This window comes from Vulpes vulpes, chromosome 3, assembly GCF_048418805.1.
Source record: "Vulpes vulpes isolate BD-2025 chromosome 3, VulVul3, whole genome shotgun sequence".
NCBI lineage: Eukaryota > Metazoa > Chordata > Mammalia > Carnivora > Canidae > Vulpes > Vulpes vulpes.
This window is the reverse complement of record NC_132782.1, coordinates 87,309,942-87,332,282: the sequence shown is the minus strand read 5'-3', so window position 1 is coordinate 87,332,282 and position 22,341 is coordinate 87,309,942. Positions and strand designations below refer to the sequence as shown.

Here is a 22,341-nt window from a genome sequence, read left to right as displayed (position 1 = left end):
AGGCGACCAGGAGAGAGACCTCGGCAGGACCCACCCTGCCCTCACCTTGGTCTAGAACTTCAGACCCCTGGGCGGTGGGAAAACACATTTCTGTTATGTGAGTCCCCAGTTGGTGGTTTGTGATGGCAGCCCTAACTACTATACCAGCCTTGTGGCTGTACCAACATGGAGGTGACCCATGGGCCGTGGGGAAGCTCAAAGTGTGAGGACTGATGCTCAGTATCCCATCAGCAGCTGCTGGCAAGAGAAGAGACTACCAAGACCTCCCTCACCCCGGCAGTGTACACAGCGCTACACACCAGTACCACTGACTGCACTTTCCAACCCAGGGTCATGGATCAAGCTCTGGGCCACAACTCTGTGGCAGAAACCAGCTGTAGGTCACAAAACCTCCTCCTGCTGTTTCCTGGAAAGTCTGCTCTTCCAGCAGCTCAGGCCAGAAACCTTAGAGTCACTCTAATACCCACTCTGACAAAACCCACTGGCTCCACCTTAATTTACCTCCACTCAGAATCCTCTTGTTCCTCACCTCCACCTGCTACCCCAGGGCCTGGAGCCTCCTCCTGGGTCTCCCTGCATCCACCCTTGCCCAATCATCAGTTATCTACACAGCTCCACCCCCCAAAAATGACTCTATTTAAGTCTGATCCTAACACTGCAATTCTGAACCCTCTTTCAGGAGTATCCAGGGACCTACTCCCTCCCCATCCCACAACCTCCCTGTGGTCACCACTCTCCTCCTTCCACTCCACTCCCAGCCTCCTTGCTCTTATTCAACACATCACACACACTGCCACATACACCATTCACCTCAGGGCCTTTGCACCTGCTATTCCATCAGGTTGGAATGCCATCCCAAGAAGAGTTCCTCCCTGGCCTTTCTCAGGTCACTTTATCAAGAAAGGCTTCCCTGGCCTTCTCGCTCTGCCTTGTCCCCCCTTCCCACTGTTTCCACCTACTACTGTTACTGCCTGATGGTGCCAAGGGCTACACGTGGACGACCGTGTTCAAAAACAGTGCTCGGCACACAGCTAATTGAGAACAGGTAGGATCCCAAAACAGAAAATGAAGCAAGAGTGGGCAGCAATCCCCAAACCAGGCAAGCCAGCCTCAGGCCCTCCTTCCCAGATGCTGCTGGCCCTCTGCAGCCCCCACTGAAAACCCACTACCCACTGGCAGGATTCAAGAGGGTTCCCATCTTCTTCTGAAAAATGATTTTTTGTATGAAAATACGTAAATGAGGGAAAAGTCGTCATGAACTTTAGAATAACAAGAACCAAACTATGGGGGAGTGGGCAGCACGTAGCCAAGCTTCCAGGGGACCAGAGGACCATGACCGTGAACAAGCCCTGAAAAGGTGACCTCGGTTCTGACCTAGCAATTCCACCCCTGGATATACCCCCAGGAAAATCGGAGGTGTGGCAAGGATTTTCCTTCAGGTACAAGCATCACACTATTTACCACAGCAAAATAAAACAAAAGGTAATGCCTGACAATCTAGGATGAGGTCATTGAAGACTGGGGCCTCCACTAGCTGTCCCTAAAAAAATTTTTATTTTATTTATTTATTTTTTAAGATTTTATTTATCCATTCATGAGACACAGAGAGAGAGGCAGAGATGCAGGCAGACAGAGAAACAACTCCACGCAGGGAGCCCAACGTGGGACTCGACCCCGGGTCTCCAGGATCATGCCCTAGGCTGACAGCAGTACCAAACCGCTGAGCCACCCAGGCTGCCCCTAAAAAAAGTTTTAAAGACACATAGTTTTGAAAAATATTTCATAAAGAATATACTAAGTGAAAAGACCAGTTCACAGAACGTTGTTTACAAAATGACCTTAATTTTAGAACTGTATGTGTGTAGCAAAAGTTCTAGAAAAAAATGCACCAAAACACTGGCAACGCTATTATTACTGCCTGACAGCTGAGGCCCCTCCCTCCTCCGTGCAGGTTCTGGGCCTAGTGTGGGGTGGTGAAGCCCGCCTGGCCCACAGCCCCTTCTGTACACATTTCTTGGAGTGCCCTGAGTTTCTGTGTTGAACACAAGTAGGTTTGTGCACAGCCCGGAATTTGCTGCCCTTCTGCTGAGAGCACCCGTTTCCTTGTAAGAGCTACCCCTCCCTGTACCCCAGAGGGGACAGTCCCATCAGGGGCAGTACATGATCAGTCCTTCCTTCCCATCTCCCAGACTACAGAGTGCCTCTGCAGAAAGCATGAACCCCAGGGAGCCAATGAGAATGAATCAAGTATGTTTGCCAGAACTACCAGGAAAAGAGGTGGCCTCTTTTGAGAGTCTGCTGAATTGGGCAGGCCTGTGGGCCTGCAAGGAAGTGTTGGTGACCCCCGTGAGGACAGTGGGCCTGCCGTGAATGAGGCCAACAGAGAGAAAAGTGGAGCAGGTGGAGAGAGAGATGGGGAAGGGGTAAGTATGGAAAGAAACTCCTGAGGACTTGAAACGCGGAGATCCAGCCATACCTGAAACTTACTACCTAATTAGCACCATAATACTTGGGTTCCAAGAGCCAATCAATTTCCCCCACCTTCTTCTAAGCCAGTTCAAACAAGTGTTTCTGTCCCCTGCAACCCAAACAATGGTGCCAAAACAAAACACAGCACTGACAGAACAAGGAGAAACGTCACCACTAAGAAACCCACAGACCAGCTGCACAGCAACATGTGCGTGCTCGTAACACTACCAACCTGTAAACAACCGAAATGGTAATCTTCGTTGTGTATGTTTTGCCTCAACTTTTAAAGAATGCACACAAACCATATCCTGGGGATTTTTCAAGATTTTTAAATTCTGAGAATTAGGCAACATAAAAAATGCCACAGAAACCAACCACCCATCGTGGCTCACCTCCCACCTCCTGGCTCCTCTTCTCTAGCTCCAGCTCGGCGATCTCACTCAGCAGTGTGATGCCATGCAAGAAGCTCTGCTCCAGGACCAGGCTCTGCGCTGCCTCTAGCTTCTCCAGGACCTGGGCTCCAGCGCCCGGGGAGGGCAGAGGCCTGGCCTGGGGCAGTTCTGCAGCTGCCGCCAGGGCATTCATGCCAGCCAACGGGTCCTCCAGGCCAGGCAGAAACTGGTCAGAGCCTTCCTCCTCCAGGAAGCAGGGGCCGCCGGGCACAGGCGCGGCCTCCCGGGGTTCCAGACTCAGGCACTCTCCCTCCCTGGCGGGCACGTCACAGTCTCCCAATTCCAAGCTGGGCAGGGGCTCGCTCGGGGCCACCTGGGCTAGGCCTTCCTCGGGCCCCGCCTCTGCCACGGGCACAGCCATGGGCAGGTCGACGGGCACCTCCACTGGCTCCTCCTTCGCCTCCACCAGCGTCTCCGGCGTCAGTCGCGCTCCCAGGTCCGGGGCGGCTGTGCATGATTCTGTCCGGCCCGGTGAATCAACCCGCGCTTCGACCCTCTCCGAGAAGTCCGGGCACCCGGGGGGCTCCACGCCCCCCTGCCCGCTGGCGCTCAGTGCCTGGGCCTCCAGCAGACCACCTCCACAGCCAGCCGAGGGGCTTTGGACTGCTAAGGCTTCCTCGGGGGGCAGTGTCAGAGGTGACTCCAAGGATGGCAGCTCTGCAGGGCCTTCGTCCATGTCCTCCACCTCCGCCTTCACCTCCCGTTCTGCCAGCGGCTCTTCGTCTGGGCCCTCTCGAAGCGGCTCTGGGATCTTGGAGGGGGACAAGCGGATGGGCTTGTCTTCAGGTGAGAGCGCCAAGCGCTCAGGCCCATCAGCTGGGAGTGGCACATCGGGAGCCAGGCCATCAGCGTCGGAGGCCGCTGTGGGCTGGAGCAGGAACGGGTAGGGCCTCCCATAGTGCGGTGGCAGCGCTTGAAACGGGTACCTGGGTGGGATATCTGCCAAGGACACTGAGAATCAGCAGGGGCCTCTTCACCTGTCATGTCTGTCCCCATTAACGCCCACCCACCAGCCAAGACGCAGACCCACGGCCATCCTCTTATCCTGGCCAGCCTACAGAGCTGGGACCTCTTCCAGGCAGCATCTGAGGATCCCTGGGGCCTTTCTGCCATGTCCGGACCACAGAGAGAAAAAGTCAGCCACCACCCTGTCCCCAAGGAGCTTCAGGTCTCAAAGGCAGAAACCATAATCGGCTCTTTCTTTCTCTAACCCCCGACCCCTTAGCACCCAGCACAAGGCTGGCCCAGAAGCAAAGGCTCAGTAGATCCGCCAACGGTTTTCACCCAGTCAGTGCATCTCTGGCTCTCCATTCCCACCCCATCCCATTCATGCAGAGTTGGGCCATCCAAGTTGTTCAAGAAGTAACAGTAATGCAGTGCTGCACCCCCTCTTTCTACTCTAAAACCCCCACCCTTGAATGTAACCACTCAGGAGAAGGATGGTGTGTGGGCCAATCTCTACAATGCTCCCAGGCAAGCTCCAGGTGTTCCACAGCAACCCGACCAGGGGAAGATGGGTGCAGGGAGCAGGCCCCAGGGCCAGGCATGTGCTTAGTACCAGACATTAGCATGGCATCAATCTCCCCAGAGAGGGGCAACCACTTGCCCCAAGATCACACAGCATCCTGATGGCAGAATCCGAATCTGAACTCAAATACTCCCAAGCCTGCCCTCACACTGTTAACAGCCACCAGGGAGAAGGGATGCCACTAAGGCCACCGGCTGGCAGTCCCCACTGACACAGGCCAGGGGAAAAGCACCTGTGCTCACAGCACACGGCAAGGGGCACCCAGAACGGGAGTCCCCGTGCTACTGTTGTTGGGACAACTCAGTACCTCCCGTGTTTCAGGCACAATGTGCTTTATGGTTCTTACTTTCCTTAACCCTCAGAGTGGAGTCCCTCTGCAACAGGTTTTTTTTTTTTCTTTAAGTAGCTTCCACGCCTAACATGGAGCCCAATGTGGGGCTTGAACTCCTGACCCTGAGATCGGGAGTCAGACATTCAATGGACTGAGCCACCAAGGCGCCCCCTACAGAAGTTCCAATGGAATGCCCATTTCCTTGACTTTGCTCCTGAGGTGGGGCTGGGAGGAGAGACATCTCTGACTCATGCATTCACTTCAGAGCTGAGTGGCAGGCCTGATGCAGGGCAGGTGCAGGGCAGGTACCCAGCAGAGACAGAGGAGGGAAGAAGGAAAAAGCTGGACAAATGGATGGTAAATGAGCCAGCAGGGGTTGGTCAGTGAGCCAGAGCATGCAGCCCGCAGGGGTCTGAATCACACTCCTACCCGAGAACAAGGCCTGGAAGGGGCTGGGGGCTTCCTTCTCCAGCTCCAAGTCCTTCTTCTCCACGACGTTCTCAGGAGCCTCCTCCTTGCGGGTGATGCCAGGAGTGGGCGGTGGGGAGGCAGGTGGCGGGCTGCTGGGGTGGGAGCTGGGCGTGGCAGGGTAGGCATAGGTGGGCGCCTTGGACACATCCTCCAGCTTCTGGATGACCTTGGCCTTCAGAGCAGCCACGGGAGAAGCACGGGGAGATGGTGGTGGGCTCACGGCTTTGCCATAGGTGCCCGTGGGGCCAGCGGCCAGGCCAGGGGGCTTCCGAGGCAGCAGCCCAGGGCCCGCAGCAGCCAGGCCAGCCTTGCTTGCGGCCTGCAGGCTCCGCTTGCTCACCTTCTCCTCCATCTCCACCCGATGCTCCTGGGCCTTCAGCCGCTCCTGCTGGGGAGGGGCCCGGCAGGCAGGGTCAGCACAGCAGGAGCCATCACCCAGCACCTGCTCTGTCCCTGGGGCCCCCTCGAGCAGGGTCCGGGGTGCAGGCTGCCCGCCCTCCCAGTTGGCTACAGACATTCCGTCATGGCTTGCGTGTAACAAGCACAGCGTTCCTTGTGGAACCCCAGATGGGGCCAGGGGCCTTGGTGGATCTAAAGGCTCCATCCTCCAGGGCTTGGGGTGGGGGGGGGGGGGGGGGCTCCAGTCCAGATTCTGGCCCTGCTGGGAGCCTCACAGTCAGAACAAGGGGGACAGGGCAGAGACATGAGATTCCTGCTGATGAAGGAGCCACCCCTCTCCCTGCACTTTTATGGCATTAGAATAGCTACCTTCACAGAGAACTCACTACCAACTGAGAGCTCTCCTGCCTTAGCACCTTTGGATCTCAAAATGCCTGGCGGGGGGGGGTCCTCTCCCTATATTTAACATCTTTTGAGGAAATGGAAGGGGCTGCTTGAGGATAGCCAATGCTTGTGGAGGTGGGGGGTGGCGGGTGGGGGCAGAGGGCCAAGCAGTCAGCACATAAAACACACTGGGAAGAAATGCTCGGGGCAACAGCCACTCTCCTGATTATTAAATCTCACTGAACAATCCTGACGACGCAGGATTACCAGCATCTCCACTTTCCAAAGGAGGAAACCTGAAGCCCAGAGACATGAAGTCATTTGCCCAAGGGCACAGAGCCAGATATGCCAGAGCTAACGTTCCAGCCCGGGGCCGTCTGCTACCCTGTCTGCTGCCTGTGCCACCTCGGCGGCCTCCTCTGGAGTGGCTACTGCACAAAGGACAGCAGGCAGCCCAGCTGGGCTGCTCAGGGAGGAGATCAGCCTGGGCTCAGGAAACCGCAGCAGCCCCTAACATCTCTTCAGTGCCCAGTGCAACTTCCCAGTCCAACCAGCTGCCTCTCCTGCCTCGGTTTCCCCATCACTCCCCACACCCTGCCCCTGCCAGCTTCCGACCACCTCAGGGCCTTGTTCACGTTGTTCCCTCTGCCTGAGGGCTTGTCCAAAGACAACTCCTTCGGGTCTATGGGCAGACACTCTCTCCTCTGGGTGGCCCTCCCTGACCACCAGCCCCTGCCACCTTCTTTCCATCCCAGTCCCTAACTGTTGAGTTTCGGCCTGTGGACCTATCTGCCTCTCCACCACAGATGGCGCTGCAGCAGGTCCTCCTGTGGCTGCCCCCTCCCCAACTCACCACGAGCTGGGCGCTCCTCTGCAGCTCCAGGGCCTGGGCTGCCTGCTGCTGCAGGTACAGGAGTTCCTGCTGCCGCAGAAAGCGCTGCTGGGAGAAGAGCTGCAGCTGCTGGGCGTGGTGCAGGGGGCCGCGGCCCGGCGGGTACAGGGCAGCCCAGAGCGGGGGTGCCGCGGCCCGCTCCATCAGCTCCGCTAGGGGCAGGATGCACAGTGAGGCTGCACCCGCCGCCCAGTGCCCCCATTGGCCCCCCTGCGGGGCAGGGCGGGGCCTCCCTCTGCACCCACCTCACCGGCCCAGGGGGACCAGGGCCCCATCCACACTCCGGGTGGGATGTCCCAGGCCCTCACAGCAAGCCCTTCCTCCCACTACACCCAGTGGTCTGCCAAGTGGACTCCTGTGCGATGGGAGGCACCAGGGCGGCAAGGGTGGGGGAGTCTAGGCCCCAGGAAGGAAAGCCTGCTTTGGTTCTGGGTAGAAGCTTATCAAAACAAGAATCCCTATAGCTTTATGACACAGGGAAACCTTGAAGCCCCACTCTGCCTCCTACCCCATTATTCTGGGTGGACACCTCCCCAAGAAGGCCCTTGGCATCTGGGTCAGTCTCTCCAGGTGAAGCTACCACGGCCACTGACCCCCACCAAAAGGCTGCCACTTACCAAAATGAGGAAGGTGATCGCTGGGAATGACCACCAGCTGGCCCGACTGGGGGTCCCTGACGAACTGGTAGGCCGAGGGCAGGGAGCCCCCCAGGCCAGGCGGGAAGGCAGGTGCCATGCCCTGGTGCAGAGGTGGTGGGCCCAAGCCTTGGACAGACCCAGGCCAGAGTCAATGCCAGGGGCCAGGGACCCAGGCCAACCCCCTTTCTGCCCACTCCCCAGACCCCCACCTCCTGGGGCCTCTGTGCAGGAAGCTGAGGGGTGACAGGCTACAAGCATGTCCACAGCCACCCACCCCTGGGCACCACTTCCAAATGGGCTCAGCAGAGGGAGCCCCACAAGGCCTGTGTCATAGTAACTACCCTCCTCAGACACATGAAGAGACCGAAGTGTGGGGAGAGGAAGTGAGGCCCAGGCCCTAGCCAAAGGAAGACAGGAGCCAGCTATGGGCATGGGTCCCGCAAGCGACTCACCTCCACCCACAGTCCAGCCACCAGTCCTATGCTCCAGGCAAGAAATGCATTGGGCCCACTCTGTCCTCAACCACCAGAGAAAAGGGACATCACCCACCCCACACTTACCATAGGGGTGTCCGGCGAGCCACATGGACGTGCTACCCGAGCGGGGCAGCCAGGGGTGAGTGGCCAGGTGGGCTGCGGGGTCAGCAGACCAACGCCCCGAGCCTGCCAGCGATGGGCCACCAGTCACCATGAGGTTGGGGTTTAGGCCATTAGCAGCACAGCTGGTGGGGTGCAAGCGGGCCAGGTCGGCCAACTCCTTACTTTCTCTGGAGGGGAAACAGAGACATTGCCAACAGCCTGTTTGGCTTAGGGGATATGGGAGAGAAGGGGTATCACCCCGAACACCCAGTGGACACCCAGCATAAAGAGTAACCAGCTCTGGTTCGAGAAGGGCCCCCAAGGCCTCCCCCAACACTCATTGGAGAGGGGCTGTGGGGCCATCTGGCCTAGGATCAGGGTCATGGTCCAGGCAGCTCCCACTCTCAGGACAAGAGGCCACACCCATGGAGGGTCATCCACCCTGGTCCCAAGCCCTCACCTGAGCAGCTTCTCTTGGTCTCGGTCCAGCCGTGCCCCCAGCAGCCGCTCCTCCCGATGCCTGGTCCTTTCGTCCCCACAGTCACCATCCGCTCGGCCATGCCCTGAGGGGGGGCGGGCAGGCCTTGAGTCCCCAGCCCAGGGCCCAGGTGAGCCCTCCCTCCCAGCCAGGCCTCTTTGGCTCCAGGCCCCTCTATGTTCCACAGATGCTGCTCTGTAACTCACATGGGGAGCTGCCATGGTAGGTAAGACAGATCCCAATCTCAACCCCAAAAAAGCAGCACAGCCAGACCCAGGTCCCAGGAGTCAGTCACCACACTTGAGCCCCACGGAGGTCCCATCATGGTTGTGACTACTGCAGACATGCAGCTGATCTTTGTAAAACCAAGACAGAAAAGTAAAACTAGAGAACATGATCCACGTGGGGGTGAGTGGAAAATGTGGGAACGGCCCCCAGGGCTCGCCTGTCCCTGCCCGAGTACCCAGCATAAAGCACCAGCCATGTACCTCCCATGAGCTGCCCAACCCCCAGGGGTCCCTCAGAACAGAGAAGGTGGGTCCCCAAGACCAGCCTGGCACACAACCAGTTAACTCACGGGGGGCAGAGCCCGTGGAGGGCACCTGCCATCTGGTCTGTCCCTTCCCACCCTGCCACCTTCCTCCAGCTCCTGCCCTGGCCCCTCTTCCTTGGTGTTTTCTATACCACGAGCCAGGAACTTGGTACACCCATGGTAGACCCAAGGCAGGCTGGGGCACAAGAGGCAACAGGCACTGGCATGCAGAAAGCACCTGAGACTTTTCTCGAGAGAACCCACCGGGACTGGTGTCCATCCACCTTCATCTTGAGGGACCCACCAACACTGGGAGACATGCTCAGGGAGCCGAGGGGAAACAAGGGGTCTGGCAGCGGCCCCCACACTCACATCCCTCATGGGCAAGGACTCCACTTGGAATACTACCACTGGCCATCTCCCCTTCATTTCTCCCCTCTGCACCCCCAAAACCAGGACCTAGCAAAGAACAGAGCTCTCAGGAGAGGCTCAGGGGTGCGGGGGCTTTTCCCGGGAAGGCGGGAGCCTGCGGGCCCCAAGACGAAGAGCAGGAAGCCAGAGAGCACTGCGGCAACACAAGCCCACATGCCCAGAGACCAAGTGCAGAGGAGGACAGTCAGCAGCCTAGCACTGGGGAGAGGGCACATCCTAGAGGCAGCTGGACAGACTGGGACAGTGCGACCACCCGGAAGGATGGCCCGGGAGTTCCAGAGGTGGGCCCAGACAACAGGGGAACCAACAACTGGGCATCCAGCAGCCAGGCAGCAGCAAAGGCAGGCAAGGGAGCACGTGTCTTCACAACTCAGCCCCTGTGGGACACCGAGGTACATCCCTGGCCGCCCGCTAAATCATTCATGCCGGCTGCGGTCGGCAAAGGCACCGAGCACACTTCACGCATGCCAATGCCAGCCCAAGTCGCTGCAACCTCTCCCGGCCCATGGCGGGCAGGGGAGAGACCCCCAGGGGGAGAGCAAGGCCACAGCCAGCCTGGGACAAGACCAGTGACACCAGCCAGTATCAATGTGGTTCCGGTACCCAAGGGGACCCTGAGCCCACCCGCCTATTTCAGAAAGGACCGGAAGGGGCCCTAGAATCCCCCAGGGTAGCAAGGTGCAGAAGGATAGCTCGGGCTTCTGGCAGGGCCAAGGTGTGGAGGGCCACCCGGAGTCCTGCGACTGGGCTGGGAAATCAGAGCCTGTGTGCCCCAGCTTCCTCCTCCAGGGAAATGGCCTCCCAAAGCCATCTCCTGCCCCCCAGGGCCCCCTGGATTCAGGGACAAGCTTTGGCACCGACTCCTGGAGTCCCCAAAAGGGACAAGTGCCTAGAAAGTAGCCTGGCTCCAAGTCCCCTGTCCTCTGGCCTGATGCCCCTCCACGGCTCTGGCCATCACCATTCAGGGTGTCAGTGGCTTCCCATCCCAGGTCCCACCTCCCACCACAAACTCGTTCACAGTCCCACCCATCTGGGAGCACCCACCAACCCCAAGGTCACTCAAGTCAGGGCCCCAGATGGCTCCCTCCAAATTTGATTGGTCTCTGAAGAAATACAACATGCCCCCCACGACCTCACCCCAGGCTTGGCTGGACTCCAGCCCTACCCTCACCCTTCTGTGCAACCTGTCACCTCTAACCCCTGTTCACACCTGTCCCTCCCACAGAACACTAGCCCCACAGAACCACGTCCCTGTGACCATGGTTCTCCACACTCCAGTCACACTCTGGGCCACACATGTTGTTCCCTCTGCCTTCCCCACATGTTGTTCCCTTCCCCTAGACTACTCAGCCTCTCCTGTCAGAGCTTAGCTTAAACGCCACCTCTTCCAGGAATCCCTCCCTGACCTCCATCAAGCTCCCTTATTTATCTCCCTCCCAGCATTGACCACACTGACCACAACATGCTACTATTCTGCTTGCTGGTTGTTCACCATCTGTCTCCTCCATGAGAATATGGATTGCTCTGATTCAAGGAGTCCCACACCTGGCTGTGGGACTTCCCTGTACAACACTTGGCATAGGAAAAGCTCCTCAATAAACATGGATGGATGGATGGGTGGATGGGTGGGAGGGAGGGAGTGAAGGAGGAAGGAAGGAAGGGAGGAAGGAAGGAAGGAAGGAAGGAAGGAAGGAAGGGAGGGAGGGAGGGAAGGAAGAAGGGAGGGAGGGAGGGAGGGAGGGAGGGAGGGAGGGAGGAAGGGAGGAAGGAAGGAAGGAAGGGAAGAAGGGAGGGAGGGAGGAAGGAAGGAAGGGGCTGTGTGGATATCTACAGGAAGAATGAGCTATGCAGTAGGAATAGCAAGTGCAAAGGCCCTGGGGCAGAAATGTGCCAAAGAACATCAAGGAGACCGTGGTGGCTAGAGAGAAAAATAAGCAGCAGATGTACAAGAGAGGAGACCACAAAATAGGTGGGTACAGACTATAGGGCCTTGTAGGCTGTGGAAAGGAATGTGGTTTAAATTTTGTTCAAGGTAGGAGGGGAAGCTGGAGAAAAAGTAAACCAGAAAGCCCTTCACCTTCCCATGCTGACTTGCAGGCTCATCCACAAGGCAGGGATGTGGGGCAGGTCCCAGTGACACAAGACCTCACCCCAGCCCCTCTGTACCCGGCAGGACTCTAGATCTTCACCATGCATTCACTCACTTAGGGGTCATCAATCCAGGAGGTGGGTCCCAGCCCTCTCCCACTCAAGACTAGGAAACTGAGGCACAGGAAGGCAAAGAAGCCTGCCCAGGTCACACCACTGACTGACAAGCATCCTCGCTGCTTACACCCCCGAGACTCCAGCTGTGCCCGGGGTGACGCAGGCACACCCCCCCAGCCATAGGTCATGCCTGTTCCCAGTCCATCTCAGAGCCTTGCATGGGCCCCCGGGGGGCCTTTCTTTCTCCAGAAAGATGGAGTATTCACAGGCATGGCCGGAGGCTCTCAGACCCCATCAGGCTGAATGAGAGCAAAGAAAAGGCAGGCCTGGGGATCCCTGGGTGGCGCAGCGGTTTGGCGCCTGCCTTTGGCCCAGGGCGCGATCCTGGAGACCCGGGATCGAATCCCACGTCGGGCTCCCGGTGCATGGAGCCTGCTTCTCCCTCTCCCTCTGCCTGTGTCTCTGCCTCTCTCTCTCTCTATCATGAATAAATAAATAAAATCTTTAAAAAAAAAAAAAAAGGCAGGCCTGTTTCTGAGGCACCTACTCTGTGCCCGGCGGCCACATCAGCAATGTGGACACCAGGCCCCAGGAGACTCGGCCCTTCTGTTCAAGGTCACGTAGCTGACGAGGAAGAGACTGGATCTGAACCCACTGATGAGCAGAAGGCTCCAAAACTTCAAGGAGACAGGGGAGATGTAAAGAGATCGGGAAACCCAGGCTGACGACCACCCACTAGGCCGGGGGTGCCCCCAGCTCCTGCCCTCCCCCAGGTGCCCGACATAGGGAAAAACCACCACTTCTTACGGGAGCTGTGTGGAGAAGAACCCGGCTGCCTCCTTTTCAACGGCTGGCAGTGAAGGAGGAGGCCTGCTTCAGGCTCATCCCACACCCGTCAGCTCCTCCCTCCATCCCCACATTCTGCCACACACATACATGGTCACACACACGCAGTCACTCAGTCACACACACTTCATGCACTCGTACTGTCATACACTGTCACACAGTCACTGTCACAGTGTTACATTCTCTCATTCACACACTCTAACACAGTCACACACACAGTCATTCACACACTCACAGTGTCACACACCATCACAGTCACTGTCACGGTGTCACACTCATTCTCACAGTCACACACATTCACACACTGTCACTGACAGTCACACACATTGTCACTCACACTCATAATGTCATACACTGTCAGTCACTGTCTCAGTCACATTCATTCTCTCACACACACAGTCACACACTCGTTTACACACTGTCAGTCACATACACTGTCACACACATTTTCATATTCATACAGTCACATGCTGTCATTGTCGGTCACACACTGTCAGTTACACGTTGTCATGCTCACACACGTTCTCACACACACCCTCTGTCTCACACTCACAATGCTCTCACACACTCATACTGTCAGACAGTCACACACATTCTCTCAGAGTCACACATCCTGTCGTGCACAGCATCACACACATTCTCACACTCAGTCACACACCTTATCTCGTACATCATCTCATGCAGTCACAAAGTCACACACTCTCTCACATATTTACACACTCATACAGTCACACACTCTATCGGTGTCACACACATGCTCTCAGTCTTACAATCACACACACAGTCACATCATCTCTCACACGGGTTCACATGCACTCTCTCATGTGTCTTCTCTCATACATACATTTTTCTCTCACACATACTCAAACACACATTCTCTCTCTCTCTCACAGGACCCCATAGACACATGTCCCTCAGACATAGGCAGGTACTCAGGGAACTGTGAGCCCCTAACAGTGGTGAAACACCATGTCACCAAAGCATTCCTCCAGGGAAAGGACCCAAAGAGATCTCTGGCCTCCCAGAGGGGACCCTGGATACAAACCTCTCTCCTAGCAGGAAGGCTTGGCTACCACAGAGCCAGGCACCTCTAAGCCAAGAGCTGTCACCGCCCCCACCCCCCCACCCCCCCACCCCACCCACCCCACCCCCCCACCCCCCCCCACCCTCCCCACCCCCCCGCCTTCAATTCCAGAATGAGACAGTGCCTTGGGCCAGTCCCCCTAGGTCAGAGGACAGGCTTCCCTGGCTCAGGGAGGAGGGGATGAGGAGAAGCTCCACACAGAAACATGGGCTCAGTCATTCAAAAATGTCCATGAGGTGTCACTCACTCTAGGCCAGAAGAAGATCCTTTGCAGCTACGTGCATGCAAATGGGTGGGGCAAAGACCACTAGGAACCGCAACACAGCCCTATGCCTTACTGCACTCATCCAGGAGAGCAGGGCTAAAACAGCAGGTCTAGGAGACACCTGGAACAGGACAGGGGCCACTGACCATGGACCAATGATGAAGCACAGAAGTCAGTGCAGGGGGGCACAGGGAGGCCAGACCAAGAAAGGGATGACATTCACCCAAGATGCCTCCACACCCTACAGGAGTAAAGTCTGGGAGGAACAGGGAAGGGGGCCATCTGAGTGCTACAGACAGGGGCCCAGAATGTTGGTGAAGCCTAAGCTTGCAACAGGCTGAGTATGGGATGCTGGCTAGACACTAGAGACAGAGGCATAGGGAAGAAACCCAGGCTGGCTGTTGCAAAGTCCCAAGAGCAAGGACCAGGGGACACAGCCTCCCTGGGCCCTTACCCCAATCTCCCAACCCCACAGCACAACACACTAAACAGCCTAGTGTCCAACCTATAAGAAGGGTCCTTGGCTTGACAATGGGCTGACAAAGTCCACAGTCCCAACAAAAATGCCACAAATATCCTCCCTCAAAAATACCATTCCAGTAGCACAAAATGCAAGGGACAAAAAGACATACAATGGGCTAAGTACTAGAAAAATACTCAACTTCACCAATAATTGAAAGAAACACACCATTCTTCTCCACCAAAATTATCAACAGTATTTTTTAGGCCCCAAAGTACAACATCAAGATCCATGAAAACACTGGGACCCAGTTTCCATCCATCACACTCCATCACTCACTACCTCATTTATCAAACACCTACTACCCGCCAGATCCCACACTAGGTATAGGGGACAATGAACTACGTAAGGCTGTTACTCCCTCAAAGACTTGGAACTGAAACGGTACAGCTAGCCTGTTCCTAAGAACCTATTCTTAGAAAATGACTCAAAATATCAGGAAGGTGCGATGCACGAAAATATTCAATGCAACTTCCTAAACACAAAAACACCAGAGAAGGGAAAACAAAAATGCCCATAAGAGGAATAGTTAGCTTTACTATGGTGTGTGCTCTAGACAGAATAGTAGAGGCCGTTAAAAAAATTGTACGAAGATTTCACGACAAGAGAAGAGAAAACCCACACCGTAATGGGGAAGAACACAGGCACCAGCATCAGGTGTGCTCTAGGAGCCCTGCAGGTACAAGCACACTGAACAGGAAAAAGAATCCAGGGAAAGATCTGAGAGCGGTCAGAGAGTTGAGAAAATAGAATGATCCCTTTCCTTCTTACTCCTTCTCTGCATTTTACATGTTTTTCTCTGTGCATAATGGAAAAAGCACCCTCCCCCCAAGTGGATAAAGGACCAGTGGTAGCAGGAAGGCAGGGAGAAGGGGGTGCAAAGAGGCTGAGGCGGGTGGAAATGGAAAGCAAAGGTGGACAGGATTTAGGGGGCCGAGGGCGGAGAGTGGGGAAGGCCAGAGCTGGGACCCAAGACCCACCTTTGACGTTGCTCAGGGACAGGGAACGCTCCTGGTCAGCCAGTCCAGGCCCCAGCCGTCCGCTGCCACCACTGTCCTTCTGCCGGGCCACCGCCACCGCAATGCCCACGGGCGGGTGCCGCACCTCTGCCTCTCCCTGGGCACCGGAGCTCTCGCGCCCGAATGCCTTGGCACTCTCGGGCCTCTCGGGGTCCCGCTTCAGCTGCCGGCCTCCGCCGGCCGCGGGGCCCCCGGGGTGCGGCAGGCGGGCCTGGGCACGCGGGGCGCCCGCCGCCGTGGGGGCCGGCTCGGGTTTCATGGTGCCCAGGCCTCCGAAAGGGCTCTTCTTGCCGCAGCCACCGGGGCGCACAGCCACGGCCTCGCGGGCGAAACTGCCGCTGTACTTGATGAGGCTCTGCATGGCCGAGGCCTCCCCGGGCCCGTGCGCCGCGGCGTGCACGTCGGAGCCGGGCCGGGCACAGGCGGCCGTGGCGCGGGGCAGCGCGCCCCCGGGGTCCAGGTAGGCCTTCTTGGAGGCGGCCGCCTCCTCGTCGGCGCGGCTGGCGTGGTGGTGCTGCGCGGCCAGCACGGCCATCTGCGTGGTGGCGAAGTTGCCCAGCTCGAAAGGCTTCCACTTGGGCTCAGGGCCGGCGGGCGGGGGCGGCCGCGCGGGCTCCAGGCCGAAGAGCTTGGCGGCCTGCTGGGGGGCGGCGGCGGCGGGCCCGCGGGGCGCTCGCTCGCAGGCCCGCGGCTCGGCCTCGGGCTTGAGCAGCTCCTTGGACGGGAGGTAGGCCCGGGCGTGGGCGTCCGGGGAGGAGGAGGCGCGCGCGGCCCGCGCCGGCGGGGCCTCGGCGGGCGGCGGCCGCTTGAGCGAGCGGATGACCGAGTTCTTCTCGCGCAGCGCCTCGGGCCGGTCGGGCGGCGGCCGCGGGGACCCGGGCGGGGCCTGCAGGACGCCGGGCCTGCCCACCTCGCGCTCCCGGGCCCGGGCGTCGCGCGCCTGCGACGCGATCTGGATGGGCCCCGGGCGCTCGTCGAAGGCCTCCACGGAAGGCACGAAGGTGGGCGCCACCACGCGGTGCTCGCGGCCGGGCTCGCGCGCCGCCGCCGCCGCCGCCGCTGCCGCCGCGGCGGGGAAGATGGTGTAGACGCCGGCGGGCGCGGGCTGCGGCGCGGCGAAGGCCCCGGCCGGGGCGGCGGGGGGCGCGGGCGGGCCCTTGGGCGGCGGCGGCGGCGGCGGCAGCGGCGAGGGGCAGGGGCACGGCCCGGGCAGCAGGGCCTCCGCGCGCCGCAGCCGCGCGCTCTCGTCCTGGCGCGCCGCCTCCTTGGCCACCAGCGCGGGGAGCCCCGCGTCGCCCGCGCCGTTGCAGAGGCTCAGCGGCGGGGGCGGGGGCGGCGGCGGCGGCGGCGGCGGGTTCTTGCCCTTGCACTCGGCGGCTGCGGAGCCCGGCGCGCGCGGCGGCCCCAGCTCGGCCAGGAAGGGGGACAGGCGCTCGGCGAGGCGCGGCGGCCCGCGGTCCTGGCGGCCCTCCGCGCGCGCCTCCTGGGTCAGGTCCACCACGCCGCGCGGCCCCGCAGCCTCCTCCCGGGCCCTCGGGTCCTTCTTGCCGAACAGCGGGGGCGGCTCCCCGCCGCGGCCCGCCCGCTCCTTGGCTGGACCTTCCCGCGAAGAGCCTTTGGCCGGGGCGCTGGACGGGTGGCCGCCCGGGGTCCTGGAGGAGGGCGCGTGAGAGTGCAGGGAGCCCGGGGCCCCCGGGGCGGGCAGGTAGAAGCCATCTGCGGAGGAGAGAGCGCGGGGGTGAGCGAGTGCCCCTCCACCCAGCCAGCCAGAGGCGGGGTCCCTGAGGCGCCCCTGCCCCCCCAACACCGGGATTAAGAAGGAGAGCAGGGGCAGCCTGGGTGGCTCAGCGGTTTAGCGCCGTCTTCGGCCCAAGGCCTGATCCTGCACACCCGGGATCGAGTCCCACGTCAGGCTCCCTGCATGGAGCCTGCTTCTCCCTCTGCCTGTGTCTCTGCCTCTCTCTCTTTCTCTGTGTCCCTCATGAATAAATAAATAAAATCTTGGGGGAAAAAAAAAAAAGGTAGGGCAGGCTCTGCAAACGGAGGGTAAGGAGTTCACACTCTCGCCTTGGCCGTCTAAGTTTCCTTATCTGTGAAGGGGGTGGAGTCCAGGGTTGTTTTAAGGGCCTAAGAAGGTCAGGCGACCACAGTACAACTAGAAGGCACAGAAGGGTGGAGGGGGTGTGGGGCACGGAAAACAGCTAGGTGCTGCCTGAAATACTGGGTAGCAGTGAGGGCCCCAGAGAAGTCCCTCTCCGAAGCACCCCCCCAAGCCTAGTCTCCGGGCTCCTGCCCCCTCATAATACCTTTCTGGGCATCGAAAATGCTGGGCTGGCCCAGCTGGCTGAGGAGGGGGCTCCCGCTGCTGGGGGGCTCCAGGTGGTTCAGGTGGAGGTAGGATGGGTACAGCCCGCTGGGCAGATGGGAGAAGCCTGTAAGAGAGAAGAGAAAAACCGGACTGTCCCACCGCATGGACTCCCAGGAGGAACTTCCTCCAATCCCTCTCTGTTTTTTGAAAATAAAATATTTAGCTGTCAGCCCCCACCCCCACCCCGCCTGGGAGCCCTGAGATTCAGGGCCAACTCCCCAGGGCAGGCTTGACCCCCCTCCTGACCCTCCTGTCTCCCTCCAGGCTAGCCCAGGAAGCCCCCAGGGGTTCAAGGGCTCAAATCCCCCAGGAAGAGGATCAGAATGGATCCAGCTAGGCAGGGGACAGTGATGATGACAATGATGATAGCTCTAACCGCAGGCCAAGTACTGCCAACTGCTTTTCCTTTGTTATTCTCATTTAAACTTCAACAAAACAAAACTCAGCAAGGCAGATGCTTTTAACGTCCATAGTTTATGAGGAAACAGAGACTCAGGCAGACTACTGGCCCAAAGTCACACAGCACCGGAGCCTGACTTTGAATGGAGGTCACTGGGACTGCTAACCTCGGCCCAACACAGACCCAGTTGAGTGGTTTACTGACTTATGTCCCCTCTCTGCTGTGTGACCCTGAGCAGGTCACTCACCTGCTCTGAATATCAGCCCACCTAGCATCTCCAGCTGTCAGGGCTCCCAGGCCAGGAAAGACTTCCTCCTGGTGAGGATCCTCCCGGTCTCTCCCCACCAGTGCTGCCCCAAATCAGGGCTTTGAGGGACAGAGAAGACAAGAAAGGGTAGCCACAGAGAAAAAGTGAGACTCCTAAGAGGATACACAGGGGATGGAGCCCCAAGAGCTGCTCAGCAAGGCCCAGAAAACCAGGCAGACTGGCAAGCAGGTGCTGGGCACTGGGGGAAGGTCCTGATGCTCGACCTGGGTTGGAGATCCTACAGGACTGCAGGCCCATGGGAAATCCCTGAAACTCAGGTCCCGTGTGCCCCCAGTTGCTCCCTCTGAGCCCAGAGGTCCAGGACCTATTCCTAGACACACTGGACCCGTGCTTCCCCCACAGCGCTGCCTGATAATGGCATTAACGACAATCACAGAAAAATCAAGACCACCTGAAGCACATGATCTCTTTCAGCCCTTGAAGCATCGCATGGGATCCCTGTGCTTTCCCATCTGTAAAAGAGACCTAGCAGTCCTATCTCACAGCTGGTCGTGCGGATAAAGTGAGTTCAACTGTGCAGCGCGTGGTACACAAGTCAGCACCCTCCGTGTGTAACCCTTACCATGTTACTAGCATTTGTAACTCGAGAGAAAAAGGAGTAGGAAAGGGTAGAGGAACAAGCCGGTGGCACACAGACACCAGGCAGCTTCTGCTCTTCGGGCTTCTCCATACTCCCCCAGCTGGCTAAAGTAGAAGGCTCAAATGGGACCCCAACTCCAAAGGACTGCCCACCATCCCAGGCCTAGAGAGGCAGGACCACCCCCACTATGGGGGGGTACACAGGATAGTGGGTGCTTGATGACACTGGCACAGAGGAAGAAGTGGGGAGACCATGCACTGTGAAAAGCGCAAGAAAGCCCTTAGCCTGCAGTGGGTGCTCCCAGGACCCAGCATCCAAAATCCGCCAGAGGCAGGGAAGGAGCTCAGGGTCCCCCAAACCCATCCCTTTACTGACAGAGTGAGGCTCAGGAGGTCCAGCATTTGCTCAGGGCCTGCAGGAAGCCAGGCTCCCAGAAGCCCACATTTAGAAGCACCACTGAAGAATTGCAGCAGAAGAGCCCAATGGCCCTGGCCCCATTGCTCCAACAGTGATTATCGAGGGCCTCCAGGGAAACAACAGTGAGCAGAACCAAGGCCCTGCCCCCAGAGCTCACTCTGGTAAGAAAATATCTGTCCTCACAAGTAACAGGGAGCTGGGGGGGGGGGGGGTGTCAGCTGAGCCCTAAAGGATGAACAGTGGGTGAGGGGCTGTAACAGAGGGACACTTGTGCAAAGGCCCTGTGGCAGTGACCAGAGGAAGTACTGAGTGTTTGAAAAACAGCAGGGAAGCTGGATGATCAGGGCTTGCCACCGACCCCCAGCCACCGCAGGAGAGATGACCAGAGGTGAAAGGGAGTGGGCAGGATGGAGAGGTGCCAGGACAGTGGCCCACAGCCCTCAGCCCCACCCACCTGGCACACTCCTTACCTTCATGGGCATGAGCAGCCCACAGCTGCACCATAGGCAGGTTGCTGGGGGTAGGGGAGCGGAAGGAGAGGTCAGAGGGTAGGGGCACGGGGCTCCCATGGGACGAGGCTGAGGGCCCCATCCCGCTGGCCACAAAGCTGCCCAAGAAGGCCTCGCCTGCAGAGAGAAGGGGGGGGGCTGTCAGGCACCCAGCAGGCCCCCAATGCCCGGCCCAATGCCCCAAGACCCCCATGTCTCCCCCACTTCTCGGAACTGACACTTGCAGGACAGCAAAGAAACCTTTCCACCCCACCTCAGACCCTAGGGTCAGGACAAGCCTGGTCACCTCAACCACATCCAATGCTTGAAAATCTTACCAGCACAGCCCCAGAGGAGCAGCCAGAAGGAAGCCCACCACCATTAAAGACCCTCACCTCCAGGGCCCCCAGCACCCTACAGGAGGGCATTACCATCCCCAGACCCAGTGGGGGACAGTCCCCCAACCTGCTGATGAAGGCTGAGGCACACCCAGGGACCTCCTGGGGCCACAGAGCAAGGAGGTGGGGGGTAAGGGGCTCAGGGCTTAACCCCCTGCTCATCCTCTGAGCTCCTGGATCAGAAAGGATCCCTCAAGTCAGAGAATGATCTCCCTGAGGACCCCACAGCAGCCCTGGTGAGCTCCGAGGAGTCCCCAGCCAGCGGGGGGAACCATGCACCCATTTAATGCATAAGGATCCCCCCTGATGCTGGGGGGGGGGAGTGCCTGTGGGGGTAGGAAGTGCCTGCCCCCAGCCAGCAATCCACAACCCGAAATACACACCCAGCAAACATCCAAGGACTACAGCGAATAGGTGAGAGAGAAACAGTGAAGAGATGAATGAGACCCATGGGCCTCCCACCCAAGGTCCCTCAGGTAGGGGGGTGTGGTGTGGAGCTGCTGCTTGGAAAAACAATGTGCTGGGGGCCTAGGTGGAAAGCACCTACCCCTGCCACGCCGCATTCGGCCAGGCCCATGCCAGGAGGGACGCCCCCTCCCTGCCACCACCCTGCGCACTGACCCTCAAGATCCATGCACCCCACCCTCAGGGGAAGATCCCAGCAGGCCGCCAGGTCACAGGCCAGAGGGAGGCCTGTGAGACTTGGGCAAGAGACTGCTTCTCCCTGGCCTCAGTTTGCCCATCCACAAAATGGGAATTCTAATGCCTCCCTTAAGAACCATGTGTTTAACAAGAATAACAAGACAGCGTGCGGCAGGGTCCAGTCGCAGATACCGAGCACCAGGCAGTCTGTGGGGATTCTGAATCCTCCCCTGACACCCCCAGGAGGAGGGGCAGAGGCCCGCACCCAGAGCTGAGCATGGTGGGGGGGGGGGGGCAGCACCCAGCACCCAGCAGAAGCCAGCTCTGGCCAGCCGAGCTCAGGGCTTCTCCGTGTACCCCCTCAGGTTAACATCTCCACAGCCCTGTGAAGCAGGTACCATCTGCAATGACCCAAAGAAGTGACTCCGGGGGGGCCCCAGCCCACAGGGAGCTCACAGAGCCCCGTCTAACCTCTCGGTCCCCAGCAGCCCTGTATGCAGGGTCTGTGTACAACAGGTGTTCACTCACTGGGGGGCACAGGATGCCAGAATGTCCACCTAGTCCCTTTGGGGTACACGAAGGGAAACCCAGACTGCAAGGGGCAGTGCCTCCGCCTTGGTCCTCCGGAGTGGAGACAGCAGCAGACAGAAGGACACCTTCTGGCCACACGTGCCATCACCAGCACCTCGCGTCCGGGGAGCCCCCCACGCTCCAGCCCGGCCTCACCCAGCCCTCTCACCAGACTCCAGTGCCAAGCCTTCGGGACCCAGGGCCATGGTGGCCGGTCAGTACACCCATGTGGCCCAAGCCCGGGCGGCAGGGCCTCTGGGCCCCGCTAGGCCCAAGGCTTCCTCCTTGGCAGGCGGGCGGGTAGACGGCTCCGGAAGCCGGCAGCCAGAGGTTTGCGCAAGGGCTTACATCAGCCACCAGCTCTTCCTGCCTCGGGCTGCACGGAAGCCGGGTGGCCCAGGCCTGCCCCGGCCCAGGCTTGTGAAACCCGCCCAGCAGCACCCGAGGCCTGGTGGGGGGGCGCCAGTACCCGGATGCCACCAACGGCTCCCGCCTGCCACGGGCTCAACGGTGCCCCAACTCCCTGCCCCGGGTCTGGCCGGTGCCGTTGCCCCTCCTAGACCGCAGGTTCGCAACTCTATAAACCGGGCACTGCCATCCCCACCTCAGACCAGCGCCCGGGGTCTC

General features: G+C 59.1%; 1 protein-coding gene across 6 annotated transcripts in view; it reads right to left on the bottom strand.

The window, feature by feature from the left end:
• The window catches only part of TNRC18 (trinucleotide repeat containing 18), an 88,467-nt gene that overhangs the window by 45,682 nt on the left and 20,444 nt on the right, over window positions 1–22,341 (bottom strand). For 3 of the 6 annotated variants that reach the window (XM_072753215.1, XM_072753217.1, XM_072753220.1), the window contains 9 exons: window positions 20,087–20,242; window positions 17,830–17,955; window positions 15,485–17,239; window positions 8,603–8,705; window positions 8,125–8,330; window positions 7,544–7,690; window positions 6,888–7,078; window positions 5,210–5,639; window positions 2,862–3,860 (listed from right to left, as the gene is read on the bottom strand). In XM_072753215.1, coding sequence (XP_072609316.1) covers window positions 2,862–3,860; window positions 5,210–5,639; window positions 6,888–7,078; window positions 7,544–7,690; window positions 8,125–8,330; window positions 8,603–8,705; window positions 15,485–17,239; window positions 17,830–17,955; window positions 20,087–20,242 — 4,113 coding nt within the window. Of the gene's footprint in view, window positions 1–2,861; window positions 3,861–5,209; window positions 5,640–6,887; window positions 7,079–7,543; window positions 7,691–8,124; window positions 8,331–8,602; window positions 8,706–15,484; window positions 17,240–17,829; window positions 17,956–20,086; window positions 20,243–21,883; window positions 21,936–22,341 lie in introns of those variants that run through there. The other 3 variants (XM_072753218.1, XM_072753216.1, XM_072753219.1) reach the window with 3 other exon arrangements.